Source organism: Trypanosoma grayi (genome assembly GCF_000691245.1).
Source record: "Trypanosoma grayi strain ANR4 Tgr_444_V1, whole genome shotgun sequence".
Taxonomy (NCBI): Eukaryota; Euglenozoa; class Kinetoplastea; order Trypanosomatida; family Trypanosomatidae; genus Trypanosoma; species Trypanosoma grayi.
The window spans coordinates 1-13,949 of record NW_008826063.1 but is presented as its reverse complement, the minus strand read 5'-3'; the positions used below and the strand labels follow the sequence as shown (position 1 = coordinate 13,949).

The 13,949-nt window shown below is 56.9% G+C and overlaps 4 protein-coding genes across 4 annotated transcripts; all 4 read left to right on the top strand.

Annotated features, from left to right (window-relative positions):
* Positions 1-430: 430 nt before the first annotated feature.
* DQ04_04441030 (hypothetical protein) lies at positions 431-3,781 on the top strand (the record flags this gene model as incomplete). The annotated part of the gene is made up of 1 exon (XM_009313576.1): positions 431-3,781. One exon carries the CDS (start codon positions 431-433, stop codon positions 3,779-3,781), a length of 3,351 nt encoding a protein of 1,116 aa, XP_009311851.1.
* Positions 3,782-4,188: 407 nt separating this feature from the next.
* Positions 4,189-4,728, top strand: DQ04_04441020 (hypothetical protein; the record flags this gene model as incomplete). The annotated part of the gene is made up of 1 exon (XM_009313575.1): positions 4,189-4,728. The coding sequence occupies one exon, from the start codon at positions 4,189-4,191 to the stop codon at positions 4,726-4,728; it is 540 nt and encodes a 179-aa protein (XP_009311850.1).
* A 634-nt stretch (positions 4,729-5,362) lies between these two features.
* DQ04_04441010 (hypothetical protein) lies at positions 5,363-10,558 on the top strand (the record flags this gene model as incomplete). The annotated part of the gene is made up of 1 exon (XM_009313574.1): positions 5,363-10,558. One exon carries the CDS (start codon positions 5,363-5,365, stop codon positions 10,556-10,558), a length of 5,196 nt encoding a protein of 1,731 aa, XP_009311849.1.
* A 1,982-nt stretch (positions 10,559-12,540) lies between these two features.
* Positions 12,541-13,635, top strand: DQ04_04441000 (hypothetical protein; the record flags this gene model as incomplete). The annotated part of the gene is made up of 1 exon (XM_009313573.1): positions 12,541-13,635. The coding sequence occupies one exon, from the start codon at positions 12,541-12,543 to the stop codon at positions 13,633-13,635; it is 1,095 nt and encodes a 364-aa protein (XP_009311848.1).
* Between the last annotated feature and the right edge of the window lie 314 nt (positions 13,636-13,949).

Below are 13,949 nucleotides of genomic sequence, written 5' to 3'. Positions count from 1 at the left end.
TGTGTGTGTGTGTGTGTGTGTGTGTGTGTGTGCTTGTTGTTTCGGTTTTCCACCCTGTGGCAAAGGGGCAGAGAAAAAAAAAAAAGAAAAAACAAGCAGGCAACAGCAACAAGTGATTCGTCTCCTATCAGAGGATAGAGGAGTGGTACTGCGTTTATTTTGTTATTCCTTGGTATTTCCCATTGGTTGTGGAAGAGAGAAAAAGCGAGAGGAAGCAAAACAACATGTGATTTGAATGCCGATTGTGTTCTGCTGGTGTGACTAGAAGGTACATCATCTCCCGTCGTGCCTTATCGCCCATTCCGCATGTGTTCTCCTTTTTTTTTGGAGCACGTGTCTTATTTGCACGTTATGTGTGTTCCGTTTTCTCTCTCACTCTCTCACGGAGTGGGTGCGTAGCGACAGAGAAGAGTCAGTGGAGGCGTGCTCTATGCCCATGGTGGCTCTAGGCGATGAGGAGGAGGAGCAGCGTGTGTTCGTCAACAACCAGAACACACGCACCGCGACTGTCACAATCCCAACATCGCCGATGCGTCGCTCGCAGGTCCGCGCGAAGGGGGGTGCGTACGCGGAGCTGAAGCGTGGTGCCCAGCGGGCGAACACCGGCGACGGATGTAACGTCAAGGTCGCTACAAAGTCGAGCATAAAGGGATCTGGAGGAATTCGGCGGAGCGAGGTGCACCCGCAGCTAGAGGACGTCTACCAACGCGTCATGCGGCGCTTGCAGGCGCAGGCGAATTATGAAGAAATCGGCTTGCCCTCGCTGGCGGTGCAGTTTGGCATCGTTGATGCGTCCCCGGATGAGAGAAGCCGGGACAGGAACGAATGGGATATGGAGGACAACCGCACTTCGGAGAGGTCAGCATCTTCAGGGGCCACTGTGGCGAGGGGCGGCAGTGCAAAGCGGCGGGGCCCGCAGCTCCCTCGAGTGGTGCACTCCACAAAGGCTGAACATGACGACGACACGTTATTCTTGTCGCAGCAGCCATGTCCCAAGACACTTCGGCTGGTGCTTGAGCAAGTGACCGCCACTGTGGCAGAGAAGCTGCGCATTGCTGACACGGGCTCACTCAAGAACTGTCTTCGCTTTGTGTTTGAAAGCCGCACCCTTCTGGACCGCCTCTTAAAAGAGATTCCAACATACTCGCATTTTCAAGGCGAGGGTGAGCGGCTGCCGACGGCCATGCAGCTGCAGGAGTTGTACCAGGAATTCCGGCGGCAGCCGGTGGTGCTGCCGTCCGCTACTTACGCGCGGGACACCGCCAACGGGCGTGTCGTGGCGTGTGTCGGTGATGAGAGAAACGGGCCCCCTAATGCCGCAGAGCTGGCGGGTGGCGCAGAGGGATCGCAGCCGCCGCTGCCGCTACCCGCCGTATTACAGCAGCAGCAGCAGCAAGTACCGAAGGCTCAGGTCTCCATTCAAGGCGCCTCTGGGCAAGCTCAAGGCCCCTTCGCCCCTTTAGAGACAACGTCGCGGTTCGGCATTCCCGAGCCTCCGAAGAGTGTGGCACTCCCAGGCGGCATTGCGGTCCCAATTCCGGCGACATACGCGAAAAGCACCCGATCGCGGCAAGGCGGCGGTGGCAAGCCCCATCAGGCGGGCAGCAGTGTTGCCACGTCCTTCCACGTATCCCCTGCTTCAACCGAAGCGTCTTTTCGTTCCCGCGCAGATGGACGTGGCCCCTCACACGACAAAATCGCCGAAACTGCACGATTGGATGACGCTGCATCAATGGGTGGTGGTGCGGCGTCGCTGCAGGCAACCCATCGGGCAGCAAGCGAGAGGTGCTGTCGCGCCACACAGGAGGTAGCCGTTGGCGTCCTCACAGAGATTAATAATGCGACAGTGGTGAGTCGTGACGAGCACAATGCCTTGCGGGCGTACGCAGAAAAGCTCGAGGTGGAGATTGAGGAGCGCAAGCAGGAGGCACGTGAGTTGGTGGAGCAGCTGGAGGAGGAGCGGGCGTACACCTCGCAGAAGCGGAAGGTTGTGCAGTACCTGCGTCAAACACTATACAAGGAGTGCAGCGTTCTCCGCTCGCAGCTCTCTGCGGCGCAGCAGAAGCAGATACAGTATCAGAGCGTCATAAAGGAGCAGCAGCAGACCCTCTCACATGCCGCATATGCCGATGCCCGGAGTGGCGCCAGCGTATCCGCGTATGAATCCCCGCGATACCCTAACTCTAGTGTCATGCGTCCCAACACGTACGAGAGTTCTGTCACGATGATGTCGCTGACTCCCGGTCTGCACAGCCATCGGCGGATGAACCCAAATGCATCTGTCTTTGGTTTTACACGCAACAGCCTTCACGCCGAGGAGCATGAGGATGGCAACACCTCGACTGTGGGTGGTGGTGCAGGCAACGGTGCAGCTACACCGATCCAACGCGTCTCTGTTGATATCTCGGCGATTAACAGTCTCCTCGATCTCGTTTTGCTGGCTGTAGAGAATGACCAAATGCTGCCCAACAATGTCTCCAAGGCGAAGAATGCAAACATGACCATCATTGCCAGTGCCATGACCGATGACCCGCATGCCCGCCAGCTAAAAATGAAGAATGAATTTGAGGAGCGGCAGCGGCAGATGAAGCAGAGCTACACGCTGAGTCGCGTACAGACGTCAAACCTACTAGCGGTGAAGGATCAGCAGATTGAGTGCCTTAAAAGTTCCTCTGAGATTCAATTCCTGAGTGAATACTGGAAGGAAAAGGCAGGTGTTCTTCGTCAAGAGCTTCGCCGTATTCGAAACGCAGTGCAGGAGGAGTTGAATAATCTCAAACTCTTCGTACTGAAGACAATGAGCAGCATAGCCAACCATGCACGTGTGGTAGACACTACGCTGCGCGACAACCACTCCCTCCACAACACACAGTCGACGCTGCGTGACATTATCTCCTCTGCCCGCACTTTGGTGGTGCCCATGCTGACGACAGAGTACGCCCGCGGCTACCACCCGTGGCCGATCAAGTTGCGCAACACGATGGACCCCTTCGCCCACATGGTGCAGGCACGCTACGGTGAGGGGCAACTTCTCGCCGTGCGGGAGGAGATGAATGCGCTGAGCGACATTTACGTCGCCGTGCACCAGTACGTGATGCGGAGTCAAGCCACGCCGCAGCTGAAGCGACCCATGCCGGGAAGGACGCTGCAGCGGCTCTGTGCACTGCTCGCGCTCAACCGTGCCACGACCTCAGATGTTTGGCTGCAGATCCGGGAGAAGTACACGCAGGAGCGGGAGCTGCAGCGGAGGATTGCCGAGCTGAACATGTCGGTTGTCATGCTGATATTCCGTCAGCGTATTATGACGGAGCGCTCCGCCGACGCGATGCAGGAGGCTGGGATGGACCCGCGCCTCATTGGCCTGCCGGCACAGCGCACAATCAACATGATCGCAGAGCAGCTACACAAAGTCGTCGCCGAGCGGGCCGTTCTTCGGAAGCAGCGGCAGGACAACGCTCGTGATGTCTACCGGATCTGGAAGAGCAAACAGATTGACATCTACGAGAACTACCCGCCGCCGACGGTGCCGCCACGGCTCGTGCTCGGTGAATCCGATGCGGTGCGTGAAGGCGCCGTGATGATGACGCAGTTTGGCAACGTCCGCAAGTCAAGCGAATCACTGAGGCGGTCCATATCCTTGCAGGGCCGTGGAAACGCCTTCTGGGAGCGCATGCTCTCAACCAGTGATGAGGGGCGCAACCTCGTGGAGCTACACGAGTCGCCGCCCAATACCACTTTAACGGTGTCTGAAACGTCAACAGACACCGTAGTCGGGCCATGAGTGTGTCTCTGCGTGGGTGAGAAATGATGCGGGGTGTGGAAATATGTGCGTGTGGCTCTGTTGGCTTTGTGTGTGTGCAAGGAGGGAAAAGTGAGGTTGTCAGGCGGACAGTGGTGATGGTGCCATGAGTGATGTACAGCGGCGGCCCGCCGCCCCCGAAAGGAATGGGCGAGTACACGGCATGTAAATGGCACAAAGCTTCTTATTGTGCCTTTTTTTTTTTTGCGGTACGCGTGAAGAGAGCTCTTCATCTAGGTTCCAAAGAAGTGGGCGCGAACATGACTCCCCTCCTGCTGTCGCTCATGATGTTGTTGTTGATGTGAATTGGTCTCTTTTTTTTTGTTTTGTGGTGTGTTTAATTGCTGCCAACGTCACACTGTGCATCATTTTGCTAGAGGTGGAAACAAATGCGTGGGGCGACGACGCGGTGGCTCTGCCAGAGGAGTAACGCGTCATTCGTTGCGAAGAGTGGGGCCGTGGCTTCGGCTGGTCACACTGGCGCGGCGGCGGCGGCGGCAGCAGCGGCGTCCTCTTGCTGTTCAGCTCCTTCAACGAGTAACAACAGCGGCGGTCTTGTCTCCCTGCCGCATCCCACTCAGTTGGAGCCCTTGGCGTTCCGCGGCGAGGCGTGGCGGCGTGCCGTATGCCAACTGTACCGCGCCATATTAAAGCTGCATGTAACACGACTACTGCCTGTCCAGCGCGAGTTCGGTGACCACTTCGTACAGGTGGAGTTCCAGCGGCATGTGGACGCGACGGAGAAGCACGCACGCATCTTCTACGCGTCGTGGTACGGGTATGTGGCGCAGCTTGAGATGGGGCAGACGTCGCGCGAGCTGACAGAGGAGGAGAGGCGGCAATTGACGCCGGAGCAGAAGGAAACACTGCGCGAACTGCGGAGTCATGTGGCGCAAGCGCGTCAGACAGACCCGGACTTCATGTTGTGAGCAAAAAGAGGTGGTGGTTTTTGTCTTCTTTTTTTCTTTTACTCGCTCATCTTGGTTGGTTTTGGCGCAGAAAACGTTTCCTACACCTACTGTGCGCTGCGGCGTATTATCCTGCTCTGTATTCGCCCACACTGTGTGTGGTGTTGCCCCATCTCGCCGTGATTCTATTCGTTCCCCTTCTTTATTGCCGTTGTTGTTTGTTCTGTTCACTACTGTNCCGTGTGGTTGAAGCAGTTCCAGTGGCAGAAACACAAGTAGAAGAAGGAGCGAGCCATCCCACCCCCCACCCCCTCCCACTTCGTGTTTTTCTTCAGACAGGAGAAGAAAGCAGCCAAATAAACAAGAAGAGTATACTGAAAAGGCAAGGAAAGCAGGGTGGACCCACTCATTCGGAGACACCTCTGCTGTGTGTACTTGGGTGGGTCTCTCTCGTTGTGCCTCCTTGTGTAAGTCTCACTCGTTAGAATATACTTCTTCTTTGGTTAAGCGACACACCACACGCACACACACTATATATATATATATATATATACACCCCGACACGTCCTTGTCTCGCCGCGGCTATCACATCAACTCTGTTCTCTCTCACATAACTGCTGAGAGTGTAGCTGTGTAGGTGGGATTACGCTGCCTCATGGAGTTGAAGGTAACACGCCGACGACCCCCACAAATGGGGGTCCACTCGCCTAAGGCGCTGAGCATCAGCGGCAACAACAGCAACACTAACAGTGCCAATTGCGCCCGAAACTTTTCGCCAGTACCAGGGGGGGGCATCCACCCCAGCGCCACAAACAACAGCAGCAGCATTGCCGCCAACAGCGGTGGCAGAGGAGCTGCCAAGTCGCGCCCACTACCGGTTTCGCGCAGCGACAGTTTGTTGAAGCCAACCGCCGCACGTGGGACACTGGCGATGGCATCCGGCACGCGCATCCGCCGGCGACCACCATCGGCGCAGGGACGCGTCGCCTCACCACTGCTTACCCGCCCCGGCGTAGCGAGCCTCAAGAAGGAGATCATCGAGCACCGCACCGACCCTTCGCCGGCACCGTCACGGCCGCCGCGGGCGGTGAAGCGCTATTCGCTCGCCGTGTCGCCGCCGATTCTGACTCTGAACCCAGCGCCACCACCGCGTGGTGTGCCGGAGGCACCACGCATGACGAGTGCGTTCCACTCAGGTGGAGACAGAGGTGGNGGGCGGCGCACGTCGACGCTGCGACGGCCGCCGCAGGACACCAAGAAGAATTCTATCACCGGTGACAGCAACAGCGCCGCGGCGCCAAGTTCCCCGTCCGCGGCAACGCTCGGAATTGGGCGGCGCAATATTGTGCTCGATGCGAAGCAGAGTCTCTGCCCACGGTCGGGTGGGACGAAGCAGACGCTGGAGGCGCTATCGCCCACGGTCAAAAGCACCCGCTTGGAGGCGGTGCGCTGTTATAGGAAACTGTGTCACGAGATTGGACAGGCGCCAGAGGAGGCGTGGATTGAGGCGGTATTGGGAGATTGTGGTAAGGCGGCGCCCATGAACCCCACGGCGATGAACAGCACTTTGCCACCAGGAGAAAAGAAGCTGCTGGCGGCGGAAAGCGCCGCTGTTACCTCACCGACGAGTAGCGGTGGCGGCGTTGGGGCTGCGCATCCCATAGGTGAACAAGGAGGGAAGCGTGGCATTGGTAGCAGCAGGCGTTCAAGCCTAAGGACGCGATCTGTTGGAGAGGCAAAGCGTAGTGGTAGTGCGCAGAAACGCGTCGGCGGCGTTGGTGCCCAGCCAGCCGTTCTATCATCCATTGGGGGCATGGTACGCGAGCGCTCCCCCAGCGACACCTACCTGGAGCACATGGTGTTATACTGCCAGCACCTTCAGCCGTATCGCCAAAAGATGGAGGCATTGAAGAAGCGGAGAGAGGAGGTTCAAAACGCCTTGGAACGCTTCTTGGGGCTGTGCCGGAACAACCAACAACAGGGCAACTACGGTGGTTCAAAACTCTTCGCCATGACGGCTCTGGAGTCTCAGGCCAAATCTTTGACAGATGGCCTGAGAGATCTTCAACGATGCAATGTGGCGCTGCTGCTGCGCCTAGCTGAGTACTCCCGGGAGGTTCGGCGACCGTTGGGGTCGGCGAGTTATGTTGCGGAAACAGGTTCAAACGAACTTCGACAACAGGTACCACAGCCAGCATCAGTGTCTCTTCAAGCCTCTACTACCTCGCCAATTGCCCGGCCACAGAGTGCACCACTTGGACAGCGGCCTCTGACGCCGTTGGGGCAGCTCAACGGAAATACCACTGCAGCATCTCTATTTGTCGTGCCATCGTCAACGGAGCCCCCCATAGGCTATGCAAACTTTCTGCGTGCGGAGGAGCACCGTATTGTACAGCAACTAACGGAAGTCTGCCAGCTCGTTCGCGATGCCCTGTTGAAGGGGGTGACCGTGGCGATTGCCGACGATTCCATGCTGAGCACTCCGTTGTTTCTTCCATCAGGAGCGTTCAATCACTTCGCAGGTGCAGAAGGTGACAGGCCGAAGCAGCAGCAATCAGCAGGAGATTCTGGTCAACGATTTGATCGCAGCAGTGCAGCAGGCTCTGCGGCAAGCAGTTCGGCTTTCTCGCCCTTTGAGAGTACCGGGAATTTGCGCACGTACACCACACGGAGCACAGGTAGCCCCGTGAGCTCTGACCACCGAGCAGGAAAGGGGGTTCGGAGCGGGGCGGTGGCGGATGATCACAACAGTGCGCCCTCAACGGACCACTTTAATAGGGATGAAATCGATGACCACTCCCCTTTCGTTGGTGTCGCGCTGATGGGGTGGACCACGACGACGACTGATGACAACAACAACAACTCCAATGCATTCCTCAGGCACAACACCGGTACCCCGCAGCTTGTGCTGGGTGGAGGCAGGCGGTGCTTCTCGCTGTACCCTGCCGCCCCGAAGCCTGNAAGTGGCAGCGGTCAGTTCGCCAGAAGCAAATCCGCCGGCTCCTCTACGATTCATAAGAAGAAAACGACCGCGAAGATAGCAACAGCAACATCTTCCTCAGCCACTACTCCAGTGAATGCAACAGCAAATGCAACTCGGCGACAGAAGAGCAAGGCATCATCAAAGGTGAGCGGCGCTTCGGGTGTCACTGACGTTATCGCTGCAGCGCAGATCCGAGAGGCGGAGGGGGCGTGGGAAACCATCAAGGGCCTCATGGCCCCATTATCCGAGCGGCAGTCGGTGCAGGCAGAGACAGATGACAGCAGTTGCAGTAGGGCGGACTCTCAGAAGCTCGTGTCGACGCAAAACGAGCGTCCGACCACGGCGACACCGCAAAGGCAATCACCGACGGGAAACACACCAGGGAAGGACTTGGAGTCGCCTATTCCCTGCTCAAATGTTCCAATCGCCTGGGCAGAAGGGGGCCAGAAGCAGCAGGAGCAAAAATATGCCGGCACACCCACGGCGCCGCGCAGTGCTTCATCCGCACTGGCTCTCTACAGGGAGTCTGTGCAGCGAAAGCAGGCGGCCGCCGTGATTGTTCGCTTCCTGCGCCATTGTCTGTGGCGTAAGTCGCGCCTGGCCAGAGAGGCAAAGCGAGGACTGCAAGAACAACAACAACAACAACAAGGCCCGCAGGAGAAGCAACAGGGTACAGCAATTACAACGACGACGGCGACAACGAAGTCGGAGGTGATGAGGTCACCATCGCGGGGGGCCCTAAAACTTTTAGAGGTGTCGAAGACACATGAGGCGATGGCAGTGCGTATTGCATGCTGTTGGCGCCGGTACGCTGCTCGGCAGAAGCTCCGACATCTGCGAAGAGAGGTTGAGGAAGAGAGGAGGCAGCGGCAGGTGTGGCACTACGAGAACCTCATGGCGCACCGTCTCCAGCGCCTTTTCGCCAAAGCCACGGCCCGACGAAGGCGTTGCGAAGCCCTCCAGCGGAAATGTGCCTCCAAGCCAGAGCTTAATGGCAGCGTCAGCACGTTCACCGACAGCAGCATAAACACAGAGAACAAAGAACGTCCGTTGACCACGCGGGAGAGGTATGAGCGTGCGAAGGGAAAACGCCGGGAACTCTTGCGCGTACACCTCGACGGATACGACTCCGTCTCTGAAGACACAAAGGACACAACGTGCAACCAAGCTGTGACAGCCACAACCAAGTCTGATAAGCCGCTGCAGCAAAAGCAGGAGCAAGTCTGTGAGGCCTCCGCCAAGGTGCCACCACTGGATCTCAAAAACAATCGCCTATCCACTTTTTTCATTGAGAACTACCGCCCAGCGACGGAGAACTTTGGGGTAGGTGTGCTGCATCGTTTGCTGCACGCCCCGAAGGCACTTCTCTACGCGGTGCGTGTGATGTGCGACGTCTACCCACCAAGGCCGGACTCCGCGCTAGAGGCCCTGGCCACTGCTGAGCGAGGGAGCTCTAAGCTGAGGAGCGTAAGCGCTGAGAAGCACCAGCTGCTGCCACTGCAGCAGCAAGAGGATGATGATGTTGGTGGGGGTGGGGGTGGCGCTGCTGAGGAGGGGCCTTCGCAGGACTGCACCAGCAGCAGCAGCAGCACCGATGGCCGGGACACAATGCAGCAGGAATTGATGCACTGTAAAATCGTGCCGTACCGCACACTGCGTCGCTGTCTTCTTTCGCGGAGAATCGCCATCAAAAAACGAAGCGTCAGCATGCCACTCACGTGCCCGCTATCTGTCCGTGTGGAGAGTTATGTAGTGGCGAATGAAGTATGCCGAGCGGAGCCACTGCAGAAGTCATTTCAGCGACCTTTTGAGCGTTGGGGCACCGCGCACGCCTTCCAGCGCCGCGCCTTCAGTGCTGCTGCGGTGTACGCATGGAAACTCATCTTCAGTCATACCCCGCACGACGACTACAAGCAGCGGATGCTCAAAACAAGGGAGGAGCGAGAGGCGCGGCTTGAGCGCGTGGAGCAGCGCAACCGTATGATTCTCGCCTGCTACTGCGTCCACTCCGAGCGCGAGTGGCTGAAGGAGGCGTCGAAGGACCTCACCTTCGTTGCCCACATCTGGAACCCCAAGAACTCCCTCGACCCGAACGATCCGGACTTTGAGCGGCACTGCCGCGAGACGTACGAATTCGTGGAGGACTTTCTCTACCAGTGCTTCCCCACCCTCACTAGTCTCGACGATGTGCCGGCATTCCTCATGGGCGCGGGNATTTTCTTTGTGCTGAAGTCCGTGCTGGAGAACCTAGACGTGGATGAGACAGCTTCGGACGGCAGCAGCGAGTGGCAACCGCCGACATGCCCCACTGCGCCGCCGCTTGCCACGCGGCAGCGCCACGCCGTGTACACCTACGAGCTGCTGGACCTCGTTGACTCCCTCACATTCTGGCGCCACTGCACGCGTGTAGAGAAGGACACCGAGACGGGCCAAGCCGACATCAGCACCACCCGAAGCGTCAAGAGTAAGGAGAAGGACAACAACGATGGTGGGGAGGACTGCTCGGACCCGTTAGAGCGAACAACGCGCTCGCTTATGGCGATCGGGCAGCTTGCCACGGGCTCGTCGGTGTCACTCACCTCTTTAATGAACGACGCCCCCGTGGATGTTACCGACGTGGGCCGCCCACACCTCCGTCTTGTGGTGGGGCCGTCATTGTCAACATCCGCCGCAACATCCCCAACAGCAAAGGCGTCACCAACGGCAAAGCGGCACGGCAACACGGGTGGAGAACTCAAGGGGTGTGCGCCGATGAGGTTGTTGTGCCCGAAGGGTTATTTGGTCGGTCTCAGTGAGCGGCTGGCGCGCAGTCTGCTCGGGCTGACGCTCGATTTGGAGGTCTGTGAGGATTTGGATGCCGTGGCGTAGTTCCCGCCGCAAGTGCTGGGCGATAAGTGTTTCTTTTGTGTGAGTGAGCCCTAACAAAGAGAGAGANATTTGGATGCCGTGGCGTAGTTCCCGCCGCAAGTGCTGGGCGATAAGTGTTTCTTTTGTGTGAGTGAGCCCTAACAAAGAGAGAGAGAGAGAAAGAAAGAAAGAAAGAGATAAGAAGGAAAGAAAACCCACGGATGGAAAGTGTAGAGCTTCTCTATCGCACCCGAAACTGCTTCTGTTTTCGTTGCCTTCCCTTTTTTTCTGTTTTGTTATAGATTCGCACTCTTGCTTTCTGGCCGGTTGTTAATTTTCTTTCGATGCTGCTGCGTTGGGTGGCGTGCGGTTGTGTGTGTGTTTTTTTTTTTTGGGGGNGGGGGGGGGAGCGCAATAGAATACAGCTTGCTGCAGCGAGCGTGCCGCACTCCTCTCTGTGTGTGTCGCCCTTGTGTAAGTGTGTTTGTGTGTGTGTGTGGTTCCAATCGCTTTGTTATTGCTGGTGTTGTTGGGAGCCGTCAATACGCACACACAGACAGAAGCTGTGTGTTGTGCCGTGCATGCAGGCTCACAGGCATACACACACTCACGTTCGTGGCATATACATACATGTACGCGTATGGCTACGTGCGTACGTGTGTATGCATGTATGTATTTGTCCCTCAAAGAGATGACAAATAGGAAAGTTCGGCTGGAGCAGGCGAGGGCGCGGGTGCAAGAGCAAGGCGAAAGAGGGAGCACGACGCAACATGGTGAGACAAGGTAGATGTTGTTGTGACTGCTGAAGAGGAAAGCAGAGTGAAGGAAGGAGGAGCGGTGGAGTAAATAGAGAGGCAAAGAGAGAAGTACGTAGGCATTCACAAATGCGTGAGAAGCGGGATGAATAATAAAGGCATGGAAGCAGCAGGCCTGATCACAGACAAGCGCAGATGCACGAAGGTTCTCCTATTTTGTGATCCAGGTGTTCATTCACGTTTTGTTTTCGTTGTGTGTTTTCTGATTTCTTTGTTTGTTTCATTTGTTTGTTTGTTTGTTTGTTTTTTTCGTCTTCCTATTGGCCACCAATTTCTTCAGTTCGCCGCTGACACCTCCCCCGCGCGATTCGCCCTCCGTATGCTTAAAGAGAAGAGAAGAGAAGAGGCGGGGGAGGGGGAGGGGGAGGAGACAAGATCATGTCTTGTAGCAAAGACGCGGTTGAGATGCATGTGAAGAAGACACGGCATGTTTGTGTGTGTGTGTGTGTGTGTTGCTGCATGAAGAGACATGCGGAAGTATCGGCTTCCCGCATGTGTCCCCTGCGTTACATTTTCTTTCTTTCCGTTCCGCGCCTATACCATCACCGCCATACTTCACTCCAGCAGCAGTGGTAGTACTGGCATTGGTTGAGGTGGCCGCTGTGGGGCCTGCAGGTGCCTGTCTTTTTTTTTCGTGTGTGTGTGTGTGTGTGCAGCTTTCTGCTTCTCTGCTCTTCTTTTTTTTTTTTGTGGCTGGACGCTGTGGAGGGGTTAGTTGTTTTAGTAGGGTGGCGTACTGTGTCGAAGGCTACTTCCCAGTTGGTTGTTGCTGCTTCTTCCGCTGTCTCCCGTCCCTGGAGATTGGGCCTTTTTTTTTTGTTTTGTTTTTGATCCCTTGCGTTTGGAGGGGGGGATTTGATTGCCGTCGTCTTCCTTCGTCGCGCATCACCCTTCCTTCCTTTTACGTGGGGAGAGGGGTGTGTGGGAGAAATCGCAGCTTCTTTTTTTGGTTGTTGCTGTTGTTGTTGTGTGTGTGCGTCGTCCCGCGTAACCCCACCCGTTATATCGCAGCCGTGTGCTGAAGCAGGGTTTCCTTCCAGCCGCATCTCTTGGTGTGTGTGTGTGTGTGTGTGTGTGTGTCCGTTTCGACCTGCTGCGACGGGATTGGCGAGGCGGTAGCTGAACGTGAGTGAGTACTCCACAGTAGCAACAGGCACAGCCGTTGGAGGAGTGGCAAGTGAGGGAAGTATGTTCCGAGTGTCAATGCCGCTGTGTGCGACGTCGACGCGGCGTCTTGGGCGGGGGGCGGTCTTCCTGCCGTGGAATGCGCGGCCGTGGCCGACGTACGACACACACGCCGACGAGTGGAAGTTCCTCGACTGCGCACTTGCTGCTGTGGTCAGCATGACGCCGGCGGAGGTGTCGGAGAAGTCGCTGCGGCTCTGCCCGCGGCACCTACTGCACGAGATTGAGGACCCCGTGGTCACGCTGCAGCGCCGGCGACGCATCGAGGCGCAGCGGACACTCAAGCAGCAGCAACAACAGCAGCAGCAGCAGCAGCGGCGGAAGAGGGAGGCGGCAACAGCCGCCGCTGCTTCTGGGGCGCGGGCAGCGTTTTACGCTAGCAACAGCGTAGGTTTGGGGGAAAGAGCACAGAGTGGCACCCCTGGCAGTGCCGCGCCCGCTACCAGCGCCAACGTGAATACAGTCAACAACAGAATGAAGAGCAATCGCCACCCGAAGAACAAAAAATCAACGGGTACGTTTGAGGCGGCGCCATCCTGCGCCCCTTCTGCTGGTCCTGCTGCTGCAGCTGCAGCAGCAGCTTTGAGCTCTGCTTCACAAATTTCATCCGAAGCGGCTGTGGAGGACAAAATGATGGCAGCAACACGCCAGCAACGCAATGCCAAGCCTACCACCGCAGCGGTGCCGGTGCGAGTGGAGAAAAAGAGTAGTAATAGTAGTAGTATAGGGAGCCAACTGGAATCTAAAATGCTAGCGGGTAAGACCGTTGTTGAGACAGTTAAAAAGAAAGGGGATGGAGAGAAACACGTAGTAGAGGGGGAGGCCCTTGACGCAAGAAAAGATGCCTCCACCACCGCACGGCAGCGACCGAAGAAACATAAACCACACCGCGGCGATGGAAAAGACGGTAAACGCCGAAGCAAACCGCTGGTCTCCTCCACGGATGCAGATGCAGTTAATACTGTTGCTGGTGGTGGCGGTGCTGGCGTTACCAATACGGATGTGGATGCCGCAGCGGGCGCTGGGGCGGCCGATGCCGGGAGCGATGCTCGTCACGCGAAGGACCCGACGCGTGGTGGTGGCGTGTTGAATGTATAACTCTGGGTGTGTGGGTTTGCTGGGGGGCGGGGGGTGGCGGAGTGGGAGGAAATGGAATATATACGCGTACGTCAATACTTGTGTAGCAAGAGTACCTTGACGGAGCATTTGTCTTGTTTCTTTTTGTTTTGTTTTGTTTGTCTGTAAAAAAAAAAGGGGGGGAGAAAAAAGGAAAATGCATCACTGAGAATAAACGCTGAGTGGAGAGAGAGAGAGAGAGAGAGAGATGTTGAAAGTCTAATGAGGCGTGGGCCACCACCGCAGGTGCGCGTGGGGTACCTCACTTTAACGTTTATACATATATATATATATAT